Raw genomic sequence first — 16,480 nt, 5'->3', positions numbered from 1 at the left:
GAGTAATAAAGTACTGAATGAAATTTATTACACTAAGGACTAGGTGGAATTCCAGACAACTAAGGCTACCAGTGACCAAAGGACTAATGGCTGTGGAAGCCCACCAAAAACCACTGCAAATACATTGAAGTTCCAAATATTTTATTTTCTTATTCATACAGTATGAAGTTGTCTAAAGATCCCACAACAGGACGTTTCATGCAGAAGAAAAAACTAAACATTCAACATAAACCAACCCTCCCCCACCCCACCCACACACACTAAAAAAAAAAAAAAGAAAAAGAAAAAAACCCTCATTCCCCAGTAAGGAAATAATGTTTGCACTATTTTTCTGTAACGCCAGCCAAGATATGCACAAGCAAGAGAAATAGAAAGCATTTGCTAAAATATTTGTAACAAATACTTATGTACAAAAAATTCACAAAAGACTAGTTCCCCCTTGAAGCAGAGCACATGGCAGTTGACACTGGAACAGATCAAACCACTGGCTGGGATAATAAGCCACGTACTGATCCAGAGGAAGAAAGTTACATGTAGTGGAGATTTTCAGTTTGAACATTAACATTTCCAAAGTTTGGCAACATTGTCTTTTAAAATTATGCAAATTATGTAAACAAGAGGTACATTTTAAATCGATCTACATGCAAAACTCCATGTCATGCAAGGACACCAAGCACCGAGATTTTTCTCTCACAGACAGAGCCCATGATGTGCAGCACTCAGTTGAAGGAACAGCGACGGCAGGCAGGTGTGCCCAATTTAAAATTCACTCATCTTGATTCAACCTGCCCTTTTCCACTCGTGACTATAAAACCAGTTTTTATTGAAGATTGATAGAGGGAAAGACTACTGTCCTAGAAAGCTACCCCAAATTTTCTTCCAGCCAACAGTACCTTTTGTAGAAAAGGGAAGGGACATAACAAGTGGTGGAACATGATACACTACTTTTATATCACACAAATTTATTAAATTATCCATAATAAATACGGGCAAATCAAGAAAGAAAACCTTCATGCAGTCTTTTATGCCTTATGGTAAAGAAATTTAAGAGGTATAAATTTGGGTAGAATTTTGCTCTTCTGTGGCATACAGATGAGTAGGATTTCTCCCACTTAAGTCACAAATATATGTGGGTGTTTAGATACATACATGCACATTAACTATCACCTGTGGTTTAGATTAGCTGCAAGTCTTCTGAAACAGAAGGGAAGTTTATGGTTCAAACAGGTTTATTGACAAATTACCCATGTAAAAAAACAAATGGATACCCTATACTTCAGGTACTTCTCATTAAGTAATGTCTAAGATAAAGTATGATTGCCTCACATAACTTCTGGCCTTTATGTGTGAAATCACAACTGAAACTTACTTGTACTCAGGGACATTGAATAAATGTACTGGCTCCTAGTAGTGAAATAACAGAATCAAGCAGCCGCAAGCTTTGTGCAGGTACTATATGAACACAAGAATGAGCTGTTGGCAGTAGCACTGAACTATACTTTCTCCTCAAGCAGAGATGTAGTAAAAGCTGCTCAGCAATGAGACTTAGTCCCTGGAAACATATTCATAGTTATAAATAAAGTTACAAACTCCTTTGTTACAAAAATGTAATTAAGGTAAATAATAGGACGTTAACAAATGCTTTGTCAATCTCTCAAAGGAGAAAGCACAGGAAAAGGAAAAGTAGCTGGCCTAACACCCGGCTCAAATTGTACAATCTTCTACCTATATATAAAACTGTGTGAAATAAAAGTAAGGATGTTTATGTTCTGCTTGGCACTTTTGTACTCTATCATTTTGTTTCTGAATCAAGTATATTAAATTAAAGCCAACCTACTACACATAGAAAGCTACATATATCTATATATAAATATTTACATATGTATATATAGATACTTTCTTGTTATAAAAGATGAAGAAAAATAAATTAAAAAGCCAACCCCTTCCCTTTCTTCACCACATTGATATGCTCTTTTCATGTTGCTGTCCTTCAGACTTTAAAGTGCTACACTGAGTTATTGAGAGAATAAGAGTTCAATAACACTTAGTTGGCTTCATGAGGCTCGTGTTGGAAAATGTGGCTTCACAGAGAAAAATACTTCCATTTAAATACACAGAGAGCATTGCTGGACGTCTTGAGCAGATCTTCAGAGATGGAGAAGAAAGCAAAAGTGTTGGGTGGCACTCTTTAAAAAAGAGTCACACATCTACCACCATCTTTTTGTGGATATCTAGGCCACCTACAACCTGCAACAGAATAAATCAAGCTTAACCATGTGGGAGAATTCCTTTATACTAAACACATTAGCAAAACTACAATATAAAAACATACTATTTTAATCATTTTCAGAAGCTGTGTTTTGTTTTGAAGCTGCATGCATTGCCTGTAGTTAGAATTGTCAAGGCTTCTTTCTTCCAGGATAACAGCCATTCTCTTGTTCTAGCACAAGAGCTGGCAAACTTACTCCATTATAAAGGGCCAGATAGTAAATATTTTAGGCTTAGTAGGCCACATATAATTTCTCTTTCATTTTATTTTTCCACTTTAAAATGCAAAAAAAGAACATTTTTAGCTCAAAGATGTACACAGGAGCCCATGGCAGGATTCGGCCCACTCTGTAGTCTGCCGCCCCTGCCTTAGTCTCAGAGTAAATGATAGCCAGATGCTACCACAAAAGCTGTCCTGGAAAACCAAACAGGTGCTTCACTCGCAGTCTATTTAAAAAATATTAGAAAGTACAAAAATTTCCTGCACATTATTTTAAAATGGAGTCACCTACATGTAGAGTTCTTATAGACATCTCAGTTAATACTGACATGATAATCTAAAAGTATAAATTACCTGTATTATATTTGGGGAACTGATTTTATTAAGTACATAAAGAAAGTGCCTATGTCATAAATGTGAGCCTGATGAACTATCACAATCAACACCCACGCACTGGCACTCAGAACTCTACCAGGTCTTCGGCCCCAATCCTGCACCAGCCAACTCCCGCCTCCTGCTGCCCCGCAGAGGTAGCCACCTCATGACCTTAACACCATGGATAGCTGGGTCTTTTGTACATTACTTTTTGTAAGAGTATATTATTTATAAAAAGTATTTATACTGTTATACATTTTTTTTTTTTTTTTTTTGTATTTTTCTGAAGCTGGAAACGGGGAGGCAGTCAGATAGACTCCCGCATGCGCCCAACCGGGATCCACCCGGCACGCCCACCAGGGGGCGATGCTCTGCCCCTCCGGGGTGTCACTCTATTGCGACCAGAGCCACTCTAGCGCCTGAGGCAGAGGCCATGGAGCCATCCCCAGTGCCGGGGCCATCTTTGCTCCAGTGGAGCCTTGGCTGCGGGAGGGGAAGAGAGAGACAGAGAGGAAGGAGAGGGGGAAGGGTGGAGAAGCAGATGGGCGCTTCTCCTGTGTGCCCTGGCCGGGAATCAAACACGGGACTTCCGCACGCCAGGCTGATGCTCTACCATTGAACCAACCGGCCAGGGCCGCTGTTATACATTTTATAATCAAATCTCCTTGTCTGGCTTGTTTCACTCAACATTATACTATGTTTTTGAGATTAATCCATGTTGTAGTTTATATAATAGTTGCATCTGTATTATTTTCCTAATTCAAATGTACTGCTTAAAATGTTATTTGAAAAATAAAGGTAAAACAGCCAATTACTTCCACCTTTATTTAAACAGCAGTTTGCTCCCCTGCCCTCATTCTCTATTTTCCTTTTACCAGGCAACCACTTTCAGCATTTAACTGTAGGTCTTCAAATAATATTTTTCCATTGCCTTTTCTTGTATTCAAAGTTATAAGCATCATCCACTGACTTCCCAGCACAGAAGATTGAACTCTTTCTCACACATCTCTCCCATCTATCTCCTAACCACGCTTCAATACTTATATCTTTGATTAGAAAAGAAACTTAGCATTTTAATTATGACTATATAATGCTAGTAGTTAAAGCAGAACAGAAGTGCATACTATAATTTATCTTTCTGCACATGTGTTTTGCTAGTTAATTATCTGATCTTTCCCTTTGGTGCTCTATGCATTCATCATTAATTCAACCTCAAACTTTTGTTCTAAATACAAATATCAGGTAATTCCAGCAATTTTATTCTTTAAATCACTCCACAGCTTTCCAACTTGCTCCAATCTAGGCCTGTCACTCTGAATGGATCTCCCTTCGCCATCCTCCTGGAGGCTTCCTTCTCTCATGTTGGACCCTCTGCTTCCTGGATCCCACATTATCTTCTTTTTTGATTAACAACCTTACTACAGTGGAAGCACATCTTCCAGTAATTTCCCCCCCAAAATAGGCTTTGCATACGTGAAAATGTCTTTATCCTTCTATTTAATTTGAGTCTATAGGCAATTCTAGTTTGGAAATAACCATCCCTCAGAATCATTAAGGCAATGCTCCATTGTCTTCTGGGTTCTAATTTGCTACTGAGAAATTGCCACTATCATTCTTGAGTCTTTGAATGAAGCCCCTTCCCCACCCCTAATCCCCAGCTCTTTGTAAATTTATAGAATCCTTTCTGTTTCCACTGTTTTAAAATTTCTCAACAATGTATTATTTTTACATACTATGCTGGGTACTTAGTAAGTCCTTTAGTCAGGGAACTCACTACTTTTGGTTCATTAGCTTTGATTTACTTTTGATGATTTTCTTCCCTCCATGTTCTTTCTGGAACACCTAGTATTTAGGCATTAGATCTCCTACAGTGAATTTCTAAATTTAAATTTCCAAGAGTTCTTATATATATTATCCAGTTTTTGTTTCAAAGCATCAATATATTATATCCCTGAGAAAAATGACATTCTATTTTTACTTTTAAAGCTTTTACTGGCCTTGCAAAAAAAAGTTTTTCCAAGCTTCGATTTTGGGCTTGGCTTCATCTTTATATCCCACATAGAAGTTTTCCTCTAATGTCTGATGATCTCTAGCTCTTTGCTTCTGTGGGAAGGGCACTGGAACCTTCATGTACATGGTGGGACTGTTGTCTGTGGGCTACACTAGATGATTTAGTGAGACCTTTGCTTTGGGAAGATTAGATTTCCCAAAGAGAGCTTTTACCATCTCTTAACTGGATGGTATTAAGTCTAGTTACCAGTATGATCAGGAAGAAGGCTGGAGTTGTCAAAATGCAAATATGCTTATCTTCACTTAATTCCTACACCTACACACACACACACACACACACACACACACACACACACAAAAAAAAAGCAGGAGGGTCTCAACAAAGTAGGAAAGGAGATCTGGTGTTCTCATTTCTTCTTAAACATACTTTTAAGTAGTTTTCCTGTTTCAGCCTCACCTTCACCCCCACTTTCAGTTACCTCGTGTCACCAATTTCTGGGCCTCTCTGCACTGTAAACCAAGTTGATTCCCGCTTTCCAAGCAGAGAGCTTAGAATTCATCCTCCCTCCTGTCTGCCAAGTCAGTGTACTGACTTACAAGCTACCAAATCCTAGTTGCTATCCTTTCTGTTGTTCACTTTGTGCTTGTGGGTTCATAACCTTTTCTTCTTAATCCATTTAACTTCACTGAAGTTTTGAGAAAAAATAAAAATGAACTTAGGTTCAATCTGCCAACTTCAACCTCATTACTATTTATAATATAGTATATAATAAAAATTTTATTTGTATATGTTAATTATTCTGAAAATTTTTAAGTAGATATCATATATGTGATCTTTTCAAGTAGCTTTTTCCATCTCTTTTACTATTATTGCTTGAGAAATCAGAATAAAAATAACTCAACAAAGACAAAATTATGTGCTTTTTAGAAAAGTTGGTTTAAAACACAAAATAAACATTTTCTCCATTCCTGACCTATACACCTCAAAAATACAAATGAAAGCAATTTACCAAAAATACTGGAAAATGAACTCAAAAGTTAGCCTATGTCTTTGATGTAAATAGCATCACTTCTATAACTAAAAATAAATATTCTAGGCCCTGGCCGGTTGGCTCAGCGGTAGAGCGTCGGCCTAGCGTGCGGAGGACCCGGGTTCGATTCCCGGCCAGGGCACACAGGAGAAGTGCCCATTTGCTTCTCCACCCCTCCGCCGCGCTTTCCTCTCTGTCTCTCTCTTCCCCTCCCGCAGCCAAGGCTCCATTGGAGCAAAGATGGCCCGGGCGCTGGGCATGGCTCTGTGGCCTCTGCCTCAGGCGCTAGAGTGGCTCTGGTCACAATATGACGACGCCCAGGATGGGCAGAGCATCGCCCCCTGGGGGGCAGAGCACCGCCCCTGGTGGGCATGCCGGGTGGATCCCGGTCGGGCGCATGCGGGAGTCTGTCTGACTGTCTCTCCCTGTTTCCAGCTTCAGAAAAATGTAAAAAAATAATAAATAAATAAATAAATAAATAAATATTCTAATTTTTTCACTACAAGTGATTTATATGTAATGTTAGGTTACATTTTTATATTTATGAAAAGTAAGCCTTTATTTAGATGCATCCCTCCATTAGCACTCTACCCAGGTGGTTTCCATTTTTGTTTTGTTCCCTCAAGGCTTGGGATTTCTTTTCTTTCCTTCACTTGAAAACTGGCTGCTAGCTATGTGCCACTAGCAGTCTGCTCTCATGTCCTACTCAGCCAGAGGCCAATCCACAGGAGTCCTTCAGTGATCCTGGCAATGTTGTGGAGGGATAACAAAACACCTGTAGCTGTACCACCTGGCAACAGTTTAAAGTCTCAAGTCTCAAACCTAAAGCTCTTCCAAAAAGACCCAGCCTGTTCTTTAACTAGAGCACCACCCTACTTTTTGGAACAAAATGCAAAGATAGTATTCAATTGAGATGAAGAAAGATAGTGAAAGGATAGTGTGAATTCACTTAAAGCCGAAGTATATAGCTACTTCAGTCCTTAACAAAACATACAACCAAAGTGATGTTTTTCCTTGTGTGGTCTAAATAAAAAATGGAAAGAAAGGAAGGACAAAATCTTCCTATAAAAGCATCCAGTCTAACTGAAAAACTTCAAAACTTTTTCTTTGTTACATTTGCCACTCCTCTGGATTCTCTGTCTAGCTTGCAGTTAAAACTCCTATAACCTGGCCCTGGCTGGTTGGCTCAGTGGTAGAGCGTCGGCCTGGCATGTGGAAGTCCCGGGTTCAATTCCCAGTCAGGGCACACAGTAGAAGCGCCCATCTGCTTCTCCACCCCTCCCCCTCTCCTTCCTCTCTGTCTCTCTCTTCCCCTCCCACAGCCAGGACTCCATTGGAGCAAAAGATGGCCCGGGCGCTGGGGATGGCTCCATGGCCTCTGCCTCAGGTGCTAGAATGGCTCTGATTGCGGCAGAGCGACGCCCCAGATGGGCAGGGCATCGCCCCCTGGTGGGCATGCCAGGTGGATCCCGGTCGGGCACATGCGGGAGTCTGTCTGACTGCCTCCCCGATTCCAACTTCAGAAAAACACAAAAATAAAAAATAAAAAATAAATAAAAAAAATAAACTCTTATAACCTGTCAAAGAGCTACTAACATCTTCCCATGAGGAACAGATGTAGAGAAGAGAAGCTAAGTGGCTGGGCTCCTACTTACAAGCAATGAGTGGTGGGCAAATCCCTAGATCCCCTGAAAAGCAGTAAACGTGAAGCTGAAAGGAAGGAGGGCAATCACCATTCACATGGCTGGGGGCCGAGTTTAAGATGGACAGGGGCTCAGTTTCTGCTGTGCTCATGAAACCAGCTTCTGGGTTCCTAGATGGGACTCATGAACACATACCTCCCATAAAAGGATTTTGGAACACGTTTAATTTTAAATAAACCTTAAGAATATAAACTACGTGTTGCGGGGGATAGGGGAGGCAGTTATATTAAGTAAGACATTTAAACAATGTCAACACAATAAATTAAAAAAAAAAGAATATGTGGGAGACTATTAAAACTAAGTAGAAGTTACTAGTACCGGTTTTGTGGCATTCTATCAATCACTGAGAATAATGGGGTTAGACAAAAGTAGGTTTGCAATTGTGCGCATAGAAAATAATACAATAATAAATAATACTACAAGAATAAACTGTGTTCCATGTACTCACAACTGTAAATCTACTTTTGTCCACCACTGTATTAATTCCTGAGAATAACTGATTGTTATTCACAAATAAACACAAAAACACTTCGAAACTCTGAATGGAGACAATTAGGCAAAAATCAAAGATATATATTTCTAGGGCAAAAAACTATAAGGAAGTCTCAATTAAGTGGTTTTTAAAATGTAACTAATGAATCAGATGTTTTGTACGTACAGCACAGAATTCTTCAAAGGATATTCTTCCATCTCCATCCTTATCTGCATTTATTATGGTTTTGTCTACAATTTGCTGTAACTGTGTATCTTTCAGATTGTTCCCCACCATCATCTTCAGCACCTGGAAGAGTTCCCCATTGGAAATATAGCCATCTTTATCCATGTCATAGATACGGAAAGCAACTAAAAAAAAGAGTAAGGAAAAATCAATGGCAAGTACAATACAGTCACAAGTGAATACTCTCAATGAGAAAGAAAACAGTTGTTGAACATCTAGAATTATAACTATGAGGACGGCTCCTTTCCACACACTGTTATTGCCTTTCAGTGCAGATTAACACAACTGGTTAAGAGTTGGGCAATGGAGTAAAGAGTCTTGGGCCAATCAGTGCAGTCTAGAGTAACATATTTAACACTGCTAAGCTTTTAGTTTTTGCACATATAAAACTGAGGCTAGTAACAGTTCCTACTTCCCAGGTTCTTCAGAGTACTAAAAGAGATAATACATGTAAACTGCTTAGAAGAGTGCCTGATACATGATAAAAGTTCAACAGAAGACAGCACTTGCTATCATTATTATTCTCATTTATATTAAGAGTTCATTTGCAAGGCCCTGGCCAGTTGGCTCAGTGGATCGAGTGTCGCCCCAGTGTGCAGAAGTCCCAGGTCCGATCCCCAGTTAGGGCACACATGAGAAGTGACCGTTTGCTTCTCTTCCCCTTTTCTCTCTCTTCCCCTCTCACAGGCAGTGGCTTGACTGGTTTGAGCTTTGGCCCGAGGCGCTGAGGATAGCTTGGTTGATTTGAGCATGGGGGGGGGGGGGGGGGGGTTGCCAGGTGGATCCCAGTTGGGGCACATGCAGGAATCTATTTCCCCTACTATAACTTAAAAATTTAAATCAAATTAAATTAAAATTTTAAAAAAGTTAATTTGCAAAGGATGTTTGCACATATCCTGTGCCTCAGAAAAATGTTATTGAATAAACTGTCTCTAATTAAAAAGGTATCAGATGTTCACTATAATTGAGGCTGCCTACATTAATCAGAACAGTGGACTTCTGGCTAAATATTTCTGAAAACAATATATGTATACTAAATTAAGCTAATTAGATTACAACATTTCTTCCCATTTCCATTAAAAAATCTCTTATCCAAGGTATTGAAGTTCATATAGTTGTTTTCAGTAGAAGGAAATTCTATTTTCCTTCTATCCAATTAAAAAGCAACAATGCCACATGGTTAAAAATTACCAGTTGTAAATGTCCTAAAAGGATTTTCTCCAGAATGTAAAATTTCTATTATGTCTACTAAGGATTGAGAATAGAATGTTTTATCTTATTTTTAATTTTCACTGATTTTGTTGGGGGGAGAAGGGAAGGTAGGAGGGAGAGAGAGGGAGAAACATGGATTTGTTGCCCGACTTATGTATGAATTCATTGGTTGATTCTCATTCATGCCCTGACCAGGGATCAAACCCGCAACCTTGGCATATCAGGAAAATGCTCATTTGGTTAATGAGCCACACTGCTAGATCTTAGAATATTTTAGAAGGAGGTTATAGTGCAGAATGGGGTATAAGAAAGAATAAACTCAGTGAAGAAAAATACTTACACCTCAATTTCTGCTCCTTATCGCCTTTGACACTGAACTGAGAGACTCCCTCAATGAATTCTGAATAACAGAAAATGTTTACAGATCAGAAGTTTCTTTTTATACGTAAAAACAATACATACACAAAAATACTCACAAAACAGTATTTCCTTGCTGCAAAAGAAAGTATTACTTAGCAAGGTTTAAGATGGAAAATGCCAAACTTGAGACTTAGGTTCTACATTTAAAAAAAAATTTGAACTTGAAGTTCTCTAAAGTCAAATCAATTTGAAAAAATATTTCGTAAGTACTACAGAGCATAACACCCAAAAACATATTTTGCAAGCTATTTAACTCTTTCTTCTTTGAATATAACTATTAAAAGGGCTTTTAAAAAAGGATCATACTTGGTTTTCTATATCAAAATTTACTTCTATAAACTGTTGAAAGTTTTGTGAAAATGATATTTTTTTCATTGCCTGTTAAACATTAAATCCTATCACTTTTAGATCCCTTCACTTATATAGTTAAGTTCCTAAAACTAAAATATCAAAATCTATTGATGATTCCTCAGTGAAATGAAATGTTTACTTTAAAGAACAGAATCAAGTATAAAATTATGCATCATGTTAATATCAGAAAACGTACTGCCAAAGTGTCTTTGTGAAATCTGGATTAACTAAATTAATCCTTTTTATGATAATGCCCATGTCCTCTTTACTAAAATTTATTTTCTACTGCTAAGTATAATCATTTAAAAAAAAAAAAAAATCACATTTCTCCTGTGATGTTTTCCTAAAGTGAGACTAATTTCTAAAACCAAAGGAAATACTAAATCTCACTTTTTAGATTCTCTTGTAAGAACAATTTACTCATTTATGAACCAAAAAATAAAAGATCTTAGTTCATTAAGGCTTGCATACCACAGACTGAGATTTTAACATAATTTATAAGACTAGTAATATTGGCTGGTCTGATGATAGTGGGTTATCAGAACTTAAAAAGAAAAGACTAGTAATAGTATAAAGGCATTTAAGAAAAACTAAAATTTTTCAAACATTTTTTAACATAACTTGTAATGTTAAAACCTACTTTCTTACCTTTAAAGTCTACTTCTCCATTCCCATCTGTGTCGAATATATCTATTACTCGCTGTACTAAAGGATTCTGTTGTAACTCTGGCAGAGACATGAACTCTTCCACACTCAAAGAACCAGAATTGTCCAAATCAAGCTTCTTAAATCTCTTTCCTAGCCTTTTAATTTCATCAGCATCAACTGAAAGCAAACAGAAAGAGTAGCGTGATTTACAAAATGAGTTCATGATAACAAGGGAAAATTCAGCAGTCAACCAATAGTTTAATTTCAAATTTAAATAAAAGTTACATATTCTGTTGACTAGTTCCTTATAACAGAGAAAGTACATAATAAGTATTTTTATTTGGTTACCTTTTTGTTTGCCTGCACCTGCCATAACACACAGCCAACTTATATGCTGAGGACACCAAGATATTAAATTGGATTGACAATGCTAAGCTGATCATGGAAGTCAGGTGGTTCCTACCAGGCAGGCTAAATCAATCTCTGTTCTGTACTAAAGCTCCTTCACTTTGACTCATCTTTTTAAATTCTAATTTATTCTAATAAAGTTCATGGTTCAAAATTCAAAGGCTCCCTCCCATCCCATCCTGTAGAAATCCAATTCCTCTTCTTGGAGGCAATGCTGCTACTTCCTTGAATATTCTTCCACGGATATTCTCTGCAACTATGAGCCAATTAAACACAGCTTTGACCTTTTTCTTTTTTTAAAGCAAGAAAGACAGACAGAGAGAGGGACAGATTGGGTCGCTGGCTTGAGCAAGGGGTCATGGACTTAGCTGGAGCTCCGGGTCAAGGCACATACTAGAAAGCAATCAATGAACTAAAGCACCACAGTTCATCCTTCTCATCTCTCTCCTTCCTGTCTCTCTCTTTCTCACTAAAAAAATAAAAAAATAAAAAACCTATTCACTTTCTTCTCCTTTAAATATCTTATGAAATATTATAAACTAGTTGATACCTGTTCTGGATGAGTAGTTTAAAACCTCTCAAAGGCAAAGCACTGTGCCAGTGAAACTTTAACTTGACAGTAACTGGCTTTTTATAAAGTCCCTGAAGGACTTGGAGGGAACAAGCTCCAACTAATCTTCTATTCATTACCATCCTCACATTCCCCATGCAGCCAAACCTCACCTCAAGCTTCTTTAACAAGTCAGTGTGAAAGAAGGCAGTATCTATTCTCGAACCACCCATTTATTTCCTCCTGTCTGTCCCTTCCTTCCTGCTTGTATTACAACGATGAGTGAGACACACTGGATTACTCAGTACTTATTATCTAGTTGAAACTAGCTGAGCAATGAAGGAATCTATATGTACATAATTAAAATATTTTTAAATGGCTAGCTTAGAAGGCAATGTCATGAATATTTTTAAAGCCAAGATCTAAGAAAGCTAGCTTTCAAAAATTAATGGTAAAAATATCTCTATCAGAAATAAAACAGAGTGGCTGACTTGGTTGTTACTGTCACCAGAGAAGCAGTTCCTCAGCACTCCCATGTGCCAGCACTGCAGACTAGACCTGCTAAAGAATTAAATGCAACCTAAAGTATGGAACAGGTCTTGGGTCTTGAAATATCAGCATTTACCAATCTCCTACAAATTAGGCACAGGTCTCTAAAATCAGAACAAATTCATCTTGGCAGCACCATTAAATGTTTCAGGTCTTCACTTTGTACAAGTTAAATATTAAAGAACAAATTCCAACTTTTGGCATCAAGTTTCATCAAAGATTTTCCATACTGCTTGGGATCATATTCCCTTAAAACAGATGGACAAGGAAAAAAAAACAAACCTCACCCTCTTGACTCATCTTGTGACTCAGATACTCTTTTTCATATGTTTTGCCAGCTTGAAACACATGTTGTTATTCTACTTTTTGTAAGAATACCTTTGGGAGGACTATCTATTTAAAAGTTGAAAATACCTATGTATCCAATTTAAATTATATTATACAAAGTAGCAAAATAATCTCATCAAATCATATATATATATACAGAGTGGGATATATAAATCATCTATATACAATTGTTTGCATGGAAAATAATGTAATAATTAATAAATACTAACAAGAATAAACTGGTATACTCACAACTATAAACCTACTTTTGCCCCACCCTGCATGTTTGTGTGTATACCTAGAGTATAAAATTTAAGAGATTAAAAATTTAGATCTTTTAGTATGAATTCATGAAATATAAAGTTAATAAGCAACTGATGAACTGCTTCCTTAAAATCACCAAATTAAATTGTTGAGACCTTACCTACCCTGAGTATACTCAGAGATAACTGTGGAGAATCTAGATGGTTACTCAATTTGACAAGTGATTTCAAGACTCTTATTTAAAATTTGCTTTTAGAGAGCTCATGTTCCTACAGTAAATTTTTTTTTTTTTAGAGGCAGAGATAGACAGGGACAGACAGACAGGAACAGAGAGAGATGAGAAGCATCAATCATCAGTTTCTCGTTGCGCGTTGCGACTTCTTAGTTGTTCATTGATTGCTTTCTCACATGTGCCTTGACCGCGGGCCTTCAGCAGACCGAGTAACCCCCTGCTGGAGCCAGCGACCTTGGGTCTAAGCTGGTGAGCTCTTTGCTCAAGCCAGATGAGCCTGTGCTCAAGCTGGCGACCTCGGGGTCTCGAACCTGGGTCCTTCCGCATCCCAGTCCGACGCTCTATCCACTGTGCCACCACCTGGTCAGGCTCCTACAGTAAATTTTAATAAATATTTTTAACTGGGACATATTAATACTAGAGCAATATAATATTAATAGAGATAGAAGAAGGTTGTGCCCTGGCCGGTTGGCTCAGCGGTAGAGCGTCGGCCTGGCGTGCGGGGGACCCGGGTTCGATTCCCGGCCAGGGCACATAGGAGAAGCGCCCATTTGCTTCTCCACCCCTCCCCCCTCCTTCCTCTCTGTCTCTCTCTTCCCCCCCCCCCCCCCCCCCCCCCGCAGCCAAGGCTCCATTGGAGCAAAGATGGCCTGGGCGCTGGGGATGGCTCCTTGGCCTCTGCCCCAGGCGCTAGAGTGGCTCTGGTCACGGCGGAGCGACCCCCCGGAGGGGCAGAGCATCGGCCCCTGGTGGGCGCATGCGGGAGTCTGTCTGACTGTCTCTCCCCATTTCCAGCTTCAGAAAAAATACAAAAAAAAAAAAAAAAAAAAAGAAGGTTGCATATTCATTCACCATCCTCTCAGTGAGGAAACAACCATCACTGTTTACTATACTTTTTATTTTCTCATTTAGAAAAAAGGACTTTAAGAGATTCTAAAACAGTACAGAAGAGACCTCGTCTCTGGCTCTTAAAGCATTGTTAATACTAAATTCATAACAAACTGCTATCCCACCATTATTATAGTTAGAAGTAAAAACAATTTGTAAGCTCTTTTAGGTGATCTGAAGTTTCTTAGAATCAAAAGAAAAATAAGCAGAACAGTAGAAAAATAAACTTTCCTCAAATTCTAGTAATTATATAGTAGTAAGCAGCAACAAAACTACTGCTCCTTCAGGAAATTCCCTTTTTCTTTTTTTAAAGTGAGGGGAGGGGAGATAGTGAGACAGAGCACCCAACTGAGATCCACCCCAAAATCCCTGTCTGGAACTGATGCTCAAGTACCAAGCTATTTGTAAAGCCTAAGGTTGATGCTCAGACCAACCAAGCTATCCTTAGCATCCAGGGCCATGTTCGAACTAATCAGGCCACTGACTTTGGGAGCAGAAGAGGGAGAGATGGGGGAGATGGTGAGGGAAAGAAACAGATAGTCACTTCTCCTGTGTGCCCTGACCGGGGATCAAACCTGGAATGTCCATATGCCAGGCCAACACTTTATACACGGCAAGGAAATTCCTTTAATAGCCACTTCATAAAAAATTTATTATTAATGATTTAACAGCAAAAACAAAATATAACAAGTCTTTTCAAATCCTTCTAGCAATATCTTGAAAGAAACAACTAAATATAATAAGGGATCATATTTAGAATCCTGAAAAAGAAAAAGAAAACTTCAATGTTACCAGTTTTTCACTAACATATGCAGTTTAACAGTACTAACAATATTTTCTTGATTTTGATAATTGCACTATGATTTTGTGAGGTGTTATCATTAGAGGAAGTTGCAAAAGGGATACTTGAGAATTCTGTTATTTTTGTTAACTTTTCTGCAATTTCTTCTTAGTTTCCTCTAATTTATGACAGCTCTTAATTCTTCCCTTGTCTTTCATGACCTTGAAACTTCTGATCCAGTATTGTGTAAAACGTCCCTCAGTTTGAGCTTGCTGATGTCTCATGATTAGAAAGAATGTGGGCATTTGGGGCAAGAACACCATAGAAATGACAGCGTGTCCTTCTCAGTGCATCATATTAAAGGGGGGTTCATGATGTCAATGTCTTTTAACTAGTGTATTAATTTTGATTACTTGGCCAAAGCAGTATGTGGCAGATTTCACTACTATAAAATCTACTATATTCCCTTTGCACTAAAAAAATATTGTGTAGAGGAGATACTTTGAAACTAAGCAAATATCCTATTTCTCCTAAAACTGTGGCCTAATTTAAACATCCATCGGTGGGTCTTGTCCACAAGATTTTATTACTATGAAATTTGCCTAATAATGATTTTTCTTTTCCCTCTTTCCTTATACATTAATTAGAATGCTCCTTTTTTAAAAACTGTCCTGCCCCTCCCCATTTATTTCTGTATTATTCATATCAGCATCGATTCATGGATATTTATTTTAGTCTGTGGTTTAAAACTCAGTAATATCATTATTTGTTAGTCCAACTGTTCCAGCTTTGGTCTTTAGCTTGGCTGCTGTGTGACCTTTCACCAATCCCCATTTTGAGCACTTCCTTCATTTCTGGCACCATACAATGTTCCAGCCCCATTCTGACTATACATATTTATAAAAAGAGATTCTTCAATCTCTTTTGTGTGGCAGAATATTTTGAACTATGCTATAGAATGTACTATCAGGAAAGATTAATAAGGGATTTGAAATACCTTAGAAGTATTTTGGAAACAGCTATCAAACATGACAAAATTATTTATGCAGAAACTTGTAATGACTACCACAAGCACAAAGCTTTATAGCAGGGGTCCCCAAACTGCGGCCCCCTGAGGCCATTTATCCAGCCCCCACCGCACTTCCGGAAGGGGCACCTCTTTCATTGGTGGTCGGTGAGAGGAGCATAGTTCCCATTGAAATACTGGTCAGTTTGTTGATTTAAATTTACTTGTTCTTTATTTTAAATATTGTATTTGTTATTTGTTCTCATTTTGTTTTTTTACTTTAAAATAAGATATGTGCAGTGTGCATAGGGATTTGTTCAGTTTTTTTTATAGTCTGGCCCTCCAACGGTCTGAGGGACAGTGAACTGGCCCCCTGTGTAAAAAGTTTGGGGACCCCTGCTTTATAGTGTTAACAAAAGTTACTGGGTAGTTTTTCAACATAAAGATTAATTTTAAAAGTTTCAGAGTCTTTTGTAAAATTTATCTTAGAAAGGTAAAGATTATATTTACATGTTATAC

General features: G+C 38.1%; 2 protein-coding genes across 3 annotated transcripts in view; both read right to left on the bottom strand.

The window, feature by feature from the left end:
* C1D (C1D nuclear receptor corepressor) overlaps positions 1 to 16,480 on the bottom strand; it is a 495,080-nt gene that overhangs the window by 116,211 nt on the left and 362,389 nt on the right. The window lies entirely within an intron of this gene.
* PPP3R1 (protein phosphatase 3 regulatory subunit B, alpha) overlaps positions 342 to 16,480 on the bottom strand; it is an 86,985-nt gene continuing 70,846 nt past the window's right edge. Inside the window, exons 1-5 of one of the 2 annotated variants that reach the window (XM_066378098.1) lie at positions 11,305 to 11,366; positions 10,957 to 11,133; positions 9,878 to 9,937; positions 8,266 to 8,450; positions 342 to 2,247 (exon numbers count right to left, since the gene is read on the bottom strand). In XM_066378098.1, coding sequence (XP_066234195.1) covers positions 2,200 to 2,247; positions 8,266 to 8,450; positions 9,878 to 9,937; positions 10,957 to 11,133; positions 11,305 to 11,329 — 495 coding nt within the window. In that variant the 5' untranslated portion in view covers positions 11,330 to 11,366 and the 3' untranslated portion in view covers positions 342 to 2,199. Of the gene's footprint in view, positions 2,248 to 8,265; positions 8,451 to 9,877; positions 9,938 to 10,956; positions 11,134 to 11,304; positions 11,367 to 16,480 lie in introns of those variants that run through there. The other variant, XM_066378097.1, reaches the window with a different exon arrangement.

This window comes from Saccopteryx leptura, chromosome 3 (assembly GCF_036850995.1).
Source record: "Saccopteryx leptura isolate mSacLep1 chromosome 3, mSacLep1_pri_phased_curated, whole genome shotgun sequence".
In the NCBI taxonomy this organism is placed as follows: domain Eukaryota; kingdom Metazoa; phylum Chordata; class Mammalia; order Chiroptera; family Emballonuridae; genus Saccopteryx; species Saccopteryx leptura.
The sequence above is the reverse complement of the archived record's forward strand: the minus strand, read 5'-3'. Positions and strand labels throughout refer to the sequence as shown.